The sequence below is a fragment of the Ahaetulla prasina genome, chromosome 2, assembly GCF_028640845.1.
Source record: "Ahaetulla prasina isolate Xishuangbanna chromosome 2, ASM2864084v1, whole genome shotgun sequence".
In the NCBI taxonomy this organism is placed as follows: Eukaryota; Metazoa; Chordata; class Lepidosauria; order Squamata; family Colubridae; genus Ahaetulla; species Ahaetulla prasina.
This window is the reverse complement of record NC_080540.1, coordinates 189946994-189961669: the sequence shown is the minus strand read 5'-3', so window position 1 is coordinate 189961669 and position 14676 is coordinate 189946994. Positions and strand designations below refer to the sequence as shown.

Genomic DNA, 14676 nt, shown 5'->3' with positions numbered 1-14676 from the left:
AAGACATAAATTATAATCTGTGCCTATCACAGAATGAAGTTGAAAAGTGTAAAACAACTTTTCACTTGATGGCTGTTTCTGCTCTGGGAAGTCATAACAAGGGCTTAAGTGTGATACAAACAGGGTCTTCTTTTGAGAATAGAACTCTTCCAATGAGATAGAGAGATGAACCAAATTCTCATCAAATCTGAAGGAGATAGGAATTTGGATAGGCAAGCTAAAATTTCCCTCACAAATCCATCAGTTTAAAAGTCATCCTAGGCCTAGGCTGCCCTCTCAAAGAGGGCAGAGCAAGGGCATTCAGGAATGTTATGGGATGAAACTGGAGTCTTAAGAATCTGAAAGGCTTAAGGACCACTTTGGGCTATTTTTTTTTAAATCACCCCCCAAATGCACAAATGAGGCTTTTGGCCCCACACACTGGGGGATCTGAGAACAACAAAAGGGACAGACCACATGTAGCCCCCAAATAGCACTTTTGCACCTCTGTTCTAGGAGATTGGAATGCCATTGAGAATAATCTTCATAGGTTAGTGAAAATAGTAAAATGAAATTTAATAGAGATAAATGCAAAGGTCTTCATAGAAGAAGAAAAAATCAGTAAAGCAAGTGGAAATTGTTCCAGTCTAGTAATGGATCACAAGTTGAAATACTGTATAAATTAGCAGTGCAGTATGTTTCCTAAATAGGTGAATGCAATTTTGGGATTGTTCAGCAGAAGTAATCTTTCTAAATCATTGGAAGGAATGATTCCATTATATTTGGCATTGGTCATATCCCACCTCAAGTACTGTACTTAATTCTGCACATTTAAAAAGAGATTCAGGTGAATTAAATGGAAAAAATGCAACAAGGGATTGCAGATTAAGTCCTATGAATATAATTTGAGAACAGGATCTATGTAGTCTTCAGAACTATTGTCTTAGAAAAATAATATGAAAATATTCTTTCAGCATCTGAGCGGCAAAGAAGATGAAGAGTTGTTTTATAGGAAGAATTGGTTACAGATGAATGATTAGGATGCAAAAAAACCACCATTCTTCAGAAAAACCAAGAAAAACAGAGGGGAGAAATGATGCAGGAATGCAGAGCAAGTAGAACAGCTGGGAACACAAATGTAAGCAACTAGAGAATAGATAAAGAAACAGAGCCAAACAAGGAAAAAAGCTAACATTTGAGATCATAGTAATGGAAAAACAAAGACCACAAGAGAAGCAACAGAAATATAGTGGAGATCAGGATGCATTGTGGGCTGCACCTGACAATCTACTGGATCATATTCAACTTGGAAGCCAAACTTTTAATATTGCAGATAAACAGTCTTTTCAACTTGAGAGCCATATCTTATGCCAAACAGCTACTATTCCCAGTACCTTCTCTATAGCTTGATGGACTGGATAGCAGAGTTCCATGCTTATCATTTTCAGTGATCTTGTGGTTCATCAGAGAAAATTATCTCACTACTGACTTACTCACTACATCTGGCATCTAATCATGCTCCAAAGCAGCAGTGAGTCTTATGGACCCACCTCTCACATATTAAATTTCCAGACATTTTAAGTTCTCCTAAAATCTGCTTTCTAAATGTGTTCTGCAGACTAAGATGGGCATCTTTATGTAGCTGAAGGGGTCTATGTGGATAAGTAGGCTTTGTGATATCAAAAATCGTAAATGTAACTTGCAAGGTTCTAAAGAAAGAAAAATAGTGGGACAAAAAGCATTTGGTAGGCAACTTCTGTCTTCTCACTTTGCAGCAGCAAGATGGGGACTGGGTTTTAGTACTTTGTTTTCAGGGGAATACATTGCTAAATGCAAAAAGTCAAATACTGTAGTAAAAATCAGATTGAGAATTATTAAAAACACCACCACAGCATCTTATGGTGTAGATTAGAGGATTTGGTTTTCGTTTTACAGAATAGCAATAAAATGAAAAATTAGTGAACAATTCAAAACTCACAGTTCTATTGCCTTGTTCCACATGATAACATATCCAGAAAGTATGAAGGATTCAATATTTACAATGTGTGTATTTCCCTTCTCTGTTCCAACATAGAGCCACTTGCTTTGGAAAGGTAGATGACAGAAGGTAATCCTGTGTTAGGAGAAAAGACAATCACATTATATAAATCAATCAATTTTTATTACAGTCACAGACCAACAGTACAAATAAATGCATTAGAAACAATAATGAAAAATAAAAATAAAAAATTGACAAAATAATATATTGTGATTCGTGGTGAATTATTAGTGGGCAGTTAGAGTCTGCCTAATTTTCCATACAGTATAACAAAATTTGGCCACATTCAGAGAAACTACTTTATACTGATCCGATAACAGTACATAAAAGAGATCAGTGTTTCTGGGATATTTTATTAGTTGAGGTATTATAAATTGAGTTTATAAGTCATTATAGAAGATGCAGTATAAAGTTGTGAGCTTTAGTTTCATTGGCTCCTTGTCCACAGGGGCACAATCTCAACTCATATTTTTTTGCATCAGCTTTGGGAAGTGCAGCATGCTAAGGTTAATACCCTTCAAATTTTTAGGACAGTTATCTGATATAAGTATCTCACTGCTTTAAAAAGGGAATTTGACTGCACAAAAAACATTATTGTGAAGAGCAGCCCTATCTTGTTGGTTTTCCAGATTTTTAATATGCTGTTTAAGTGCACTCATATCCCATCATCAAAAGCACTTCCCTGAAGAAACCAAGATATTGGAGTTTTTTGAACCATACTGATTCAAAAGTATCTCCTCTAAGGAGAGAACTCAAGCCTGTAGGGGAAAAAAGTCGTTTTAATCAATGTGCTAAATTGTAAGCCCATGCACCAGGTTTGAATTTAGATAGTTCTGCCTCCCACCGTAGTACTACATTTGGGACACTACCTGAAATATGGCTCTTATTAGGAATTTGGATGCACCTTTTCCAGAGGAGGTAAAGAAGAGTAAGGTCTCAGCTGAGCACCACAATCACAATGTAGTTAAAAACAACATATTGCATTTCTCATCTCCGATCATATGAAATAGTGGTTGTTAAACTATTAGTGTGGGAAAAACAGGTCATAGTTTTGAATTAAAGTCTATTCCTAAGGAGTGAACAAATATCAGCCTAAATTATTAGTGAAGGTTTTGAATCTTCACTGCCAGTAAACTATCCATGATCATTCATGCATCAGTGCTTTTTGGACTAAAAGACCCCAGTACAGAATAAGGACACCATTATGTAAAAAAAGATTCTATTCTCAGTGTAACTCCAATGTAACTCTACTATCATTCCCAGTCACAAAATGAACATAACAACAACTGGGTTGTCTTGTAGCTGAAGCTAATTTAATTGGTCAACATCTGGTATGATTTGTGCAGCATCTGCATATATAATCCAGAGATATTGGCAAGAGCTCAAAATAGCCTTCTCTGAACACCACATATATCAGTGATTGCTATTTGTACATTGGTAGAATTGAACAAAAAGGGTGGGAATGCCTCTCTTTTGGAATAAGAACATATAGCAGTGACAACACATTTTACCTCATATCTGATGTGTGTGTGTGTTTTTGTGTAATAAATGAAAGCTAAGATTCTCAGGACTATGCTTCTCTAGAACATCAACAAACATTCAGTCTTCTTCATTTTTTTCCTTTATTGGGAAGATTTGGCATTCTGACAGTGACTTTTCATCCACATCTACCTTTTTCCATTAGCTCCTTTCACCTTGCAATATTTTGGCCCCTGGGTGTAATTAATATGAAGGAGGTAAAAGTATCTGTCCATTTCTTTCCTAGACCAGACATGAAAGACCAGATCTAGACCAAAATATTGGGCTGACAAGCTATAGAATACCCAGTCTAGATATATTTGCACCAATATCACAAGTGTGTCTTATTTCAGGTCACTGCTGTTTTTTTCATGAAATACAGAAGTTTTTGGTACAACAGGGATCCTTTTACCATAATACAAGGGAGGACATTGACACTGAGGGATTCATAGCACTCTGCTTCAGTGCTAAGACACATTCCCAAAGAAGTAGAGAGCCTCATGCCTTCTGCAGGGGAAAAGATAAACTTGCTGGCTCTCTTCACATCACATGCATGTTTGCATATGGTCAATCACTGAAATCAAATGCTCTTCACTTCCTACAATCTACCACTGCACTCCTGGATCTTCAAGAGAAGATGCAACATTTCAGAAAACTGGAAGGTACCACTTTATCCTGCTGTGAGATTGTCATACATTTATTTAATTTCCTCATCCTATTAACCTAATCAGGGCTGGCACATTCCAGGTCCACATTTGTGATGGATATATATATATTGTATCCTTATGCTACTCTTCTGTGCTAATGCCAGTTTAACATTAATACAGTACAAGAAAAGCCTGACCAGTCCAAAAAAATGCTGGCAAGGGATTTAGTCCAAGCTACAGGTTACTCCAGCCTTCCATTAAGTAATCCCCCTGTAGCCTCCAAATTTTCTGTTCCAGAAAAGCTCTTACCAACGGCTTTCTTTTCTGTGCATACAGGTGTTAGATTACATTAAATTTATATTTATTTATTTATTTATTTATTTATTTATTTATTTATTTATTAAATTTTTATACCGCCCTTCTCCCGAAGGACTCAGGGCGGTGTACAGCCAAAATAAAAACAAAATATATACAATTTAAAACAACATTTAAAAAGAGCAAATTTTAAAGGCTGATTATTAAAATTTAAATTTTAAAATTTTAAAATATTAAGAATACCCAATTAAAATTCATCACTAATTATGCCAGTCCCGCTTTAATGAATAAATATGTTTTGAGCTCACGACGGAAGGTCCGAAGATCAGGCACTTGACGCAGGCCAGGGGGAAGTTCGTTCCAGAGCGTCACTGCCCCTACAGAGAAGGCCCTACTCCTGGGGGCCGCCAGCCGACACTGTTTGGCGGACGGCACCCTGAGGAGACCTTCTCTGTGAGAGCGTACGGGTCGGTGGGAGGCAAAGGGTAACAGCAGGCGGTCTCGTAAGTACCCGGGTCCTAAGCCATGGAGCGCTTTAAAGATAGTTACCAAAATCTTGAAGCGCACCCGAAAGACCACAGGAAGCCAGTGCAAGCTACGGAGCAGCGATGTCACGTGGGAGCCACGAGCGGCTCCCGTTACTACTCGCGCAGCCGCATTCTGGACTAACTGGAGCCTCCGGGTGCACCTCAAGGGCAGCCCCATGTAGAGAGCATTGCAATAATCCAGCCTAGACGTAACCAGAGCGTGAGTGACCGTGCATAAGGCATCCCGGTCAACCAAGCGAACTTGGTAAAAGGCCCTCCTGGCGACAGCCGCCAGGTGTTCATCAAAAGACAGCCGTCCATCCAGGAGGACGCCCAAGTTGCGAACCACCTCCTTTGGGGCCACTAACTCGCCCCCATATCTAAAGAGAAAGCAACAAAATGCACAATAACCAGCTCTAAAGTCAGAGCTAAAGAAGCTTCTTGGATGAGATGCAAAATGTCTTCAAGGAAAAAACGAAGTCCCGTTTCCTTTGGAAAAAAATATTTTTGGGACAACCTTGACCTAGATGACTGAGAATCTCCATAGACAACCAGCTTTAAAATGGAATTTCATTTTTTGCATTTTTTCCCCTAAGCTTTTCCTCAGGAATGTCTTTTGTAGAAGTAGAGTGGATATAACACTTGCTTAACATGCAGCATAGGTCTTGTCATGCCCCCATCGGAGCCTGAATCTGCAGGGGAAGACGAGCTGGAACCTGAGATTGAGGGGGTAGCTTTGTTGTCTTTGGAAGAAAATGGGGATGGCCAGGGACTTTCAGCATTAGGACAGCTTGTAGGCAGGGAGGAGCAGAGGCAGGATGAACATGAGAGACAAAGCTCAGGCAAGGAGCAAGGACCACCCCCTCCTGATCCAAGAGTTCGGAGAGTGGAGAGAAGGCATGAACAGTGCAGACTGAGCAGGCTATTCAAGAGAAGAGTTCCCCACCCATCTCCACAAGGCACACCTGGGGAATGAGACTTAAGGAGACGCTGTGGGGAGGGGCATTTGTCAGGAACAAATGCTGAGTTCCTGAAGTGTTGAGTGCCGACATTTGAATTTTCCAAGAGTCCTTGCATTCCTTCTGGCATTCTGGACTAATTACCTGGATTTTTTGCTTCCTGAACTCCTTGATTTGCCCTGTTGGATTTATTGCTGTGCGGCCCTGGTGTACACAGCACTGGGCTGGACTAATTGCAGCCAGAGGCTGCTTGAGGTGTGTGTGTGGTGGTGGGTTATTATCACTCAGCTCTGGGACTTGCCAGAAATGTGGGAACATTTGGGGAAATTTGGAGCAATAAAGGGGTGGTTTGAATTGTCAGCTGTTTATGTTATCTCTGTGCTGTGCCCCGGGTCATCACAGGTCTAGTTTGAAACCTAGGGGAAAAAAATCTATTTTTCTTTCTTTCCTCGAGTTATCAATCTTTTGCAGGACTTCTTTTTCTTTTTATATGTCTACTAATGCACTGTTTCATCATTTTCCTAGTCATTTAAAATGTAAGAGTTTCATGCCAATTGCTCAATCTTAATTCTAATTTTAATTTTCTAGAATATGGATATAGTTGGTATGGTTCTTTTTCCCCAAACTCAGATTTAAAAAAAAAAAACAACCTAGAATGATGATGGAATTATGGGTGTTGAAGTCCACAAGTCTTAAAGTTGCCAAGGTTGGAGACCCCTGCTCTAAAAGTCGATCTTGAAGAGCTGGAAGACATTTCCTTAGATCACCGCCAAACTCATTGTTCCAGCCTTCCAGCTCTTCAAGATTGCTTTAAGAGCTCCAAGAAGCTGACAGCAAAAGTAGCGGCGACAGGGGTGTATGCGCCCCTCTGTGGTCCTCCTCTCCCAGGTGACAGCCAGGTCTTCGCCACCACCTCTTTTCCTCTGAGGGGCGGTATCTGCCTCCAAGTCCTTGTGGAGACACACACACACACCATAGCTTCTACTTTTGCTGTCGGCTTCTCGGCACTCTTAAAGTCAATCTTGAAGAGCTGGAAGACGTTTCCTTAGTTTGTCACCAAACTCATTTCTGGGAGTGTCAGGCTAGCCCCTGAATATACAAGAAGTCTTGGGCAAAGTTCTTCCAAAGAACGTGCGTGTTTGCTCTGTGATAGGAGACAGAGAAGGAGGCGATGGACGTGTGTGTGTGTGTGTGTGTGTGTGTGTGTGTGTGTGTCCCTCCACGGTCCTCCTTTTCCAGCTGACAGCCAGAGCTTCACCACCTCCTTTTCCTTAAAGGGGCGGTGTCTGCCTCCAAGTCCTTGTGGGGACACACACAAACACATACACACGTCCATTGCCTCCGCTGCTACTACTTTTGCTGTTAGCTTTTCAGCGCTCTTAAAGTCAATCTTGAAGAGGTGGAAGATGGTTCCTTAGATCGCCGCCAAACTCATTATTTGGAGTGTCAGGCTACAACCTGAATATACAAGAAATCTTAGGCAAAGTCTTCTCCTTGGCCTCGTATCACAGAGCAAACATGCACATTCTTTAGAAGAACTTTGCCCAAGACTTCTCATATATTCAGGGGCTAGCCTGATGCTCCCAACAATGAGTTTGGTGGTGATCTAATGAAAAGTCTTCCAGCTCTTCAAGATCGACTTTAAGAGCGCCGAGAAGCCAACAGCAAAAGTAGTAGTGGCAAGGGTGACGGACATGTGGCGTGTCCCTCCATGACAGGGCTTCACCGCTACCTCTTTTCCTCAGAGGTGCAGTGTTTGTCTCCAAGTCCTTGCAGACGGACACACACACACACACACCCTTGTCACCCCCATTTTCCAGTCCAGGCTGTTCAGCAGGCAGGCTTTTATTTTGTCAGCCCAAGGGGGGAGGTACATAGGAAATTACCCTGTCTATGCAGCATTGGTCATGTGACTGAGTATGCGTGGTGAACTCGATGTTAGCCACAGCAAGGTGCCGCCCCATCCTGCCGTGAGTGACTTCGAGTTGGCCATGCCCACTCAGTCACATGACCACCAAGCCACTCCCACTCAGTCACATAACCACCAACTCATGCCCACAGAACCTGTAGTAAAAAAATTTTGGAACCCACCCCTGGTGCTTGTTCTTTTAATGGAAATAATTTATCTAAAACCACTATATAAATCTGTTAATCCAGAACAGGTTGAATATCATTCATCTAAATAAATAGACCACAGACTAATATAATCTTTGTTTCTAGACTGAATTTCAGCTTCTTGCCTTTCATCCACTCTATCACTCTAGCCAGGAATGGTGAGTAAGCAATTTCAGTGGCTCATCTAAATTAGATTTAAAAAGGGACAGAGTCTTTTGTAAATTAATGATGTGTCAATATATATCCTCAATTGACCTCACTTGGCAACTTCTTATAACTACTGTATATACATGGGAGAAGGAAAGGGTAAGATAGCATTCTATAAGGCTTTGAAGAGAAATTCTCAGCACCATCTTTTCTAGATGGTAATTCAAAAATGATCTGAATACATCAAAGCTCACCTGCCCAAAGATAGTATTTCCAGAAATTTATCATGGTACCGTAGATGGTATCAAGACTGGAACTGCTCTTTCTCATAAGAAAGAAATTATAACTTCTCAAATCCAGACAAGAGTCCAAAACATATATACTTGGCTAAACTTCCCCAAGAACCTTGTCCACATTTGTGAACTCAGCCAGCTTACTCTACAAATCACTTTTACATGAGTCTGACCTTGAAGGCTGTAGAAACTACTGTTCTGGAATGCATCTACCTGCCTAAAAGAAGGAAAATAACGAATGAAGGCGAATATATGTGTCCCGGGATAATGTTGCAGGGTGCAATCTGGGTCGATCACTGGGACCAGAGGTTTTGACTTCTGAGTTTTCGGACTCATACTGGAGCCCAGCATGAAAATAACTCCCCATTTTGGGGGAGCAGCATTGGTTGCTAGGTCCAAATCAAGGCTGTGATGTCCTGGGACCATGTTAGCTTTGGAATAATTTGATGCAAGTAGAATCTGACATCTACAGACTATATATATATCAGAATTGTAAAAAAATGTGGCCTCACCTCCTTATGTATGTGCACGCACGGACACTTGTGTTTACTATTTATTATATATTTTATGCTTTGTTCAATTCATATAGATACCCATCTCATATGTGTAACTCTAAGTAGTTCACAACAATTAAAAAAATATCAAGCATGGTAAACAAATTCAACTAAAACAACAAACATATAAACCCCTACTAAAGCCATTACTAAAAGCTACAAATTACATTTAAAAATAAAAAGCACAGCCACCAGTTTTTCTCCTGAGTTTATGTAAAAAATTCTGAAGGCAAAGTTACAGTCCCCTCTCCTGCAGATATTGCCCTACTGCTTATCAAATAACCAAGACAGGCCAGCTTGCCCAAGGAAAATAAAATAAAATAGATAGATAGATAGATAGATAGATAGATAGATAGATAGATAGATAGATAGATAGATAGATAGATAGACAGACAGACAGATAGATTAGTATTTATGAACTATGTTTTAAAATGTTGCTTTATATGCCACTGAATTTGAGCTGGGATGAAAACTATTATTTGTGGGCTACATCTACTGTCAAATCACAACTACATTAACTGCACTAACCTTTCAGCTGCACTAACCTTTCAGCAACATTAAAATTATTTCTACAATATAGAGCAGAAATTGGATTCAGAATAAATTAGGAAGTGAAGGCTTCCTAATTCCTTTCTGAAGGCTACACTGCTCTATGCTATTTCTATAATACTATACTTAAATCTGTCAAATCTGGCTCGGGACAAAGAATGTGTTGTGTCTGCGCCCCCCCGAGCCGGGCCCCCTGCCAGAAAGTGACTCGGAAAGTGAGGGGGAAGGGCCATCAGGACTTACCTCTGGAGCACCGGCTTCCCTGGCTCAGCTCTAGAAGCCAGAGGCAGGCCAGGTGGAGGAGATAACGAGGCCTCCGTCCCCTGACTCTTCCCCCCCAGGCCACGCCTCCAGACTCGGCTGATGGCAATCAGGCCTGGCTGGACCCTAGGTTTCATAGGCAGAAGAGGCAGGAACAACAGAAGCAGAGGTGGGGCAGGCCTAGGAAGTGCTGAGTCACGGAGCCACACCCCACAGAGTATAAAAGCAGTCCTGGCTGCTCTTCTGCTCCGTGATGAGCAAAAATTGAGCTGAACTATTTGACTCGGGGAGAAGTGAGCTGAACTCTTTGACTCTTGGAGAATTGAGCTGAACATTCGGCCTGGATTGCTGACTTCCTGGTTGCCTGGCAACCCCAAGATAAAAGGGAGACTTTGGCAGGCAGCTGCAGATTCCCTGCCAGCACTGATAGCAGCCGTGAACTCAATTACTGGCTCGTTTAGCCAGCTCGCGTGGCTGAGGACAGGAGGGGACAGAACAGAATGTGAGAAGTGCAAACTGGTTGATTCCATGCAAAATGCTTGGGCAGAACAGTGCTTATACTCTATGAAGATTTTAAAAATTGTGAATTAGGGCAGAGACGAGGGTCCTTGAGCTCATGGGCCCCTTTATCCCCTGGTTCATCTGAGACTGGCCCATATGCCATATATAAGTAAGCTAACATATATTTGCATAAATATAATGAATAAGGTTTTAGTATTCCAAAAATCAAATCAGATAAGTAGATTCAAAAACTTCTGGAGCCTTACCGTTCTCGGTTAAATTTTAGGGAATGAAGAATCGCTGGCCGTTTCTGTCTTAGATTCCACAAATGAAGCATGTCATCTGAACTTGCACTAATCAAAGCACCCTAACGAGAAAGGAACATATTTTGTTTTATTATAATTATGCAGACCTTCCTGGGAAAATGGCAATTTTAAAAAGGTAGTTTGGATCATATGCTGCTGTTCTATATCTGCATTTTGTACCAGCTGTAGCTTCCAAATGCTTTTCAAGGATGTTCCATGTAGAGTGCATTACAATAGACCAGTTGTGAGATGACAAGGGATTGAATGATTGAGCACAGGGAATCCTGGTTCAGGAAAGATGCACAACACAAAGATGTGCAAAGGCTCTCCTAGCCACAACTGCCACCTGTTACTCAAACAGGAGTCATGGGTCCAGAACCCCAAGTTGTGGACTGAGTCTTTCTGGGGCAGTGCCACCCCATCCAAAGTCAAAGATGACAAAGTCCCAGATCCTGGATCCCCACATACTCAAACCCATTCAGTTTTGATCATGTGACATGAGGGTGTTGCAATGGTCATAAGTGTGAAAAACTTTTCACACTTACAGAAGTAACTTTTTTCAGTTCTGTTTTAACTTTGAACAGTCACTAAACAGAGTGTTGTAAGTCAAGAACTATTTGTTTTACTTTATAAGTAAGGTGGCAAACATACCTCATATTCCTTCCTCCTCTTTGTATTTTTCCCACAACAACCCTGTGAGGACGGAAGGTCAGCTTTCATACTTAAACTGTCAATTTGAAACCTGCAGAACAACCAACCAGATGCTCATCGAAGAATCACTATATTCATTCATTTTGGGGTCTCCAAATGGCCCACTTTGTCTGTATCCTCTTATTTAATTTTCACCATCCATTCACCTACTGAGAGTATTTCCTCTAGATCACATTTCCCCCCACAATTTTCTCCAAAACAATATGTAATTTTTTAATTATCATAGTTCCTTGGAGTATAGCATGTAACTATTAGCAACCTAAAAATTTCTCCTTTTCTTTGGTTTCTCCAACCAGAATAATCCAGATGAGATTGATTCATACTTTCAGATATAAGTTTTAGCCCCTTAGTTCATTGTAACTATCCTTCACTTTTTGCCTATTCAACTCTACTTAACACAGCTCGGTAACTGCCCACTGCCCAGAGCCATTCTCTGAGAGAGATAGGCATATAAAAAGCATGAATTATAAATAAATAACATCAAATCACCTTCAATACATGCTTCCTCTGTCACAGGTAGATATCTTATTATTTATTTCCCCCTTTTATGTTAATCAATTCATGTGCTTTAAATTTTCTCCTCTTATATCCCAAATATAAAATATTATATTTTTTGTAACTCATGATGATCATAGATAGGCTCATATATGCTGTGCTCTGCTGCCCACCAGTTTTGGTCAATCAAATCTTTGAATGGTTTTAATAAGACTGAGAAGGAATAGACTAATACATTATCCCTCATCATATTCATGTACATGCAGCATTCCCTGCTAAAAAAGCCCCCAAGGCTAATACTGATCAGTTGTAGCACATTTTAAGCAGAATGCCACAAGCTCATCTGAAGCTCAGTATTTCTCCCACTAATCTAGTGTCTCTAATTTAGATTCTAGATTGAAAGCCTAAATACTATTACCTGTATCCCACCATCTAGGAGGCATATGTGGTGTACTGATTCACATTTAGGATATACTTATTGTGCATTTATTTTGAATTTAAATATTTATTATATTTATAATTAATTTTTTGTTTATTATTTATGGAATTTATTTGCAGCCCATCTCGTATCTGATGACTCTGGGTGACTTACAGCAAAAAAGAAAAGAAAAGAAAAGACATTATGTATGTATGTATATGTAGAATTTATATGGAAATAAAAGATCTGTAGTATACTTGCCCATTATGAGCTATTCAAATTTTTATTCTAAATTTTGATAGCATTTGCTATTATTTATAAACAGTAAAAAGCCAAAGAAACAAACGTATGTGAATAATAGGCAATCTAGATCAAGATTTCATTTTCATTAATATCTTTCTTACTTCAAAGCTTTATTTTCTGAGACACAGTGTCTAAAACTGTGTCACTGTAGCACATTTCTTATTAATGAAGCCTTACCTCGTTAATTAAAAATTGAAGCTGCAGAACAGCAGCACCACTTTCATGCTGACAATAGCAATCAACACCTGGCCTGCCCAATCTGTTAAGTACCATAGTCAAGGATCAGATTGCTTAGGTTGATTGCTGAAATAAGAGAAATACAGAATTAAAGCAGAATTAATCTTTTCTTTTACTAATCAAAAGCAGACTGTGAAAAGATTTAGAGATTTCTAGAGTTTATTTTCATCCTAGATTACGAGTCCTAAGGATTCATACAGAGAAATCTATTCACTCTACCTCAATATTAGTAATAGTATTCCATTGAACAAGTATGTAGAGATTCTCAGTCATCCAGGTTATGGTTGTCTCAAAGGTGCTTTTGGGACAACCATGACCTGGATGACTAAGAATCTCTACAGACTTTTAGCTATACAATTTGGGATGAACACCCTTTGAATGGTGTGGGAGTAAGAATAGATTTCCAGAGGAAAAATTGCAGACTACAGGAACCAGGAGCACCACTCAGGTGACCCTGAGGACACAGATAAACCGCCAAGTGCTTCAAGGACCCTCTAAAAGGATGCAAATTACCAGCTGTCTGCAAGGAATATAAATCCTTCCATTCCTCACTATCTTGTCAGAGCTGAAGAAGCTTCTTAGATGAGAAGCAAAATCTCTTTTTAAAAAAAGGAAATCCAGCTGCCTCCCGAAAAAGCACCTTTGGGACATTGATCAAGTAATATCCTATAGCTCTTAGAGCCAGTGAGCATCCTTGATTCTTATTAGGCTGACTTTTCTGGAATACATTACTGCCCAGTGTTGGTATTTTTAAATGTTTTGTATATCTCAGGTGTTGACAACTAATTCAGAAGTTAGCCAAAAGGACTGGAACCCAGGCTGAAGTCCAATTTCAGTTGGCACTTTCTTTGGGAAGGATTATGAAGATACTCTCTATATAATTGAAATAATCATCTAAATCAAATAATCAAATGTCTGGATATTGATAGCATCACTCTGTTCCAAAGCAGGAAATCTGGCAAATACTAGAATGGATGCAATTGTTTATTTGGATTATTTCCTGCTACTGTATAGAGCATGATAAAATAATCTCCCACTACTCAGGCAAAATGTTTATTTCTTCACAATTATTTGATATGTAATTATGGTCTTTTCTAGACGCCATCTGTAGTTCTTGAATGCAGACTTCATCCTTCAGAGATTCCACAGTGGCTGAGACAAAACTAGTTCCAAAAGAAAATCAAGCTATTTATCCAAGTCCATAATTATGAAATGAAGTGAGGTCCCAGAATCAACACTGGTACATAGAACCAGAAACAAACTTTGGTTTATACTGTCACAAAAAATATATATATAGCAAAGCATAATTTAAAAATTATTCTATATTTATCTGAATAAAGATGAATGAAATGAAACAAATTGATAAAACTGTAAAATGTAGTTGAAACTATCATACTGCACAACAGCAAAGGATACATTCGTATTGCACCTGTTCTTGTTCCAACAGCCAGAATCTTTTGAACTGGGTCAAAAGCTAAGACAGTGGGCAGATATGGAAATCCATGACGAACTGTCTGCAATAGAAAATATAAATCTTAGTTGGGAAGAATAATTGTACCTCAGATATGTTTTCTATACTTCCTTAATTTCCTTAATTTAATTCCTAAAGCAAATAAAAAGCTGATGGGCCACTCAGTGCTAAAAAATAAACTAATTAATCATATAGGTTTTAATGCATTGACCAGATAAATTGTATGCATGCACATACATATCACAAACTTCAACATAAGACTAAATTTAAAAATTATTTTGAAGCATGATGCCATTTCTTTTAAAATTCCACTCATTTTGCCCTGGTGGAGCA

The 14676-nt window shown here is 39.5% G+C and overlaps 1 protein-coding gene across 1 annotated transcript in view; it reads right to left on the bottom strand.

The window, feature by feature from the left end:
- STXBP5L (syntaxin binding protein 5L) overlaps window positions 1–14676 on the bottom strand; it is a 93139-nt gene that overhangs the window by 67499 nt on the left and 10964 nt on the right. The window contains exons 2-5 of the mRNA XM_058171227.1: window positions 14289–14386; window positions 12813–12894; window positions 10670–10770; window positions 1958–2092 (exon numbers count right to left, since the gene is read on the bottom strand). Coding sequence (XP_058027210.1) covers window positions 1958–2092; window positions 10670–10770; window positions 12813–12894; window positions 14289–14386 — 416 coding nt within the window. The remainder of the gene's footprint in view (window positions 1–1957; window positions 2093–10669; window positions 10771–12812; window positions 12895–14288; window positions 14387–14676) is intronic.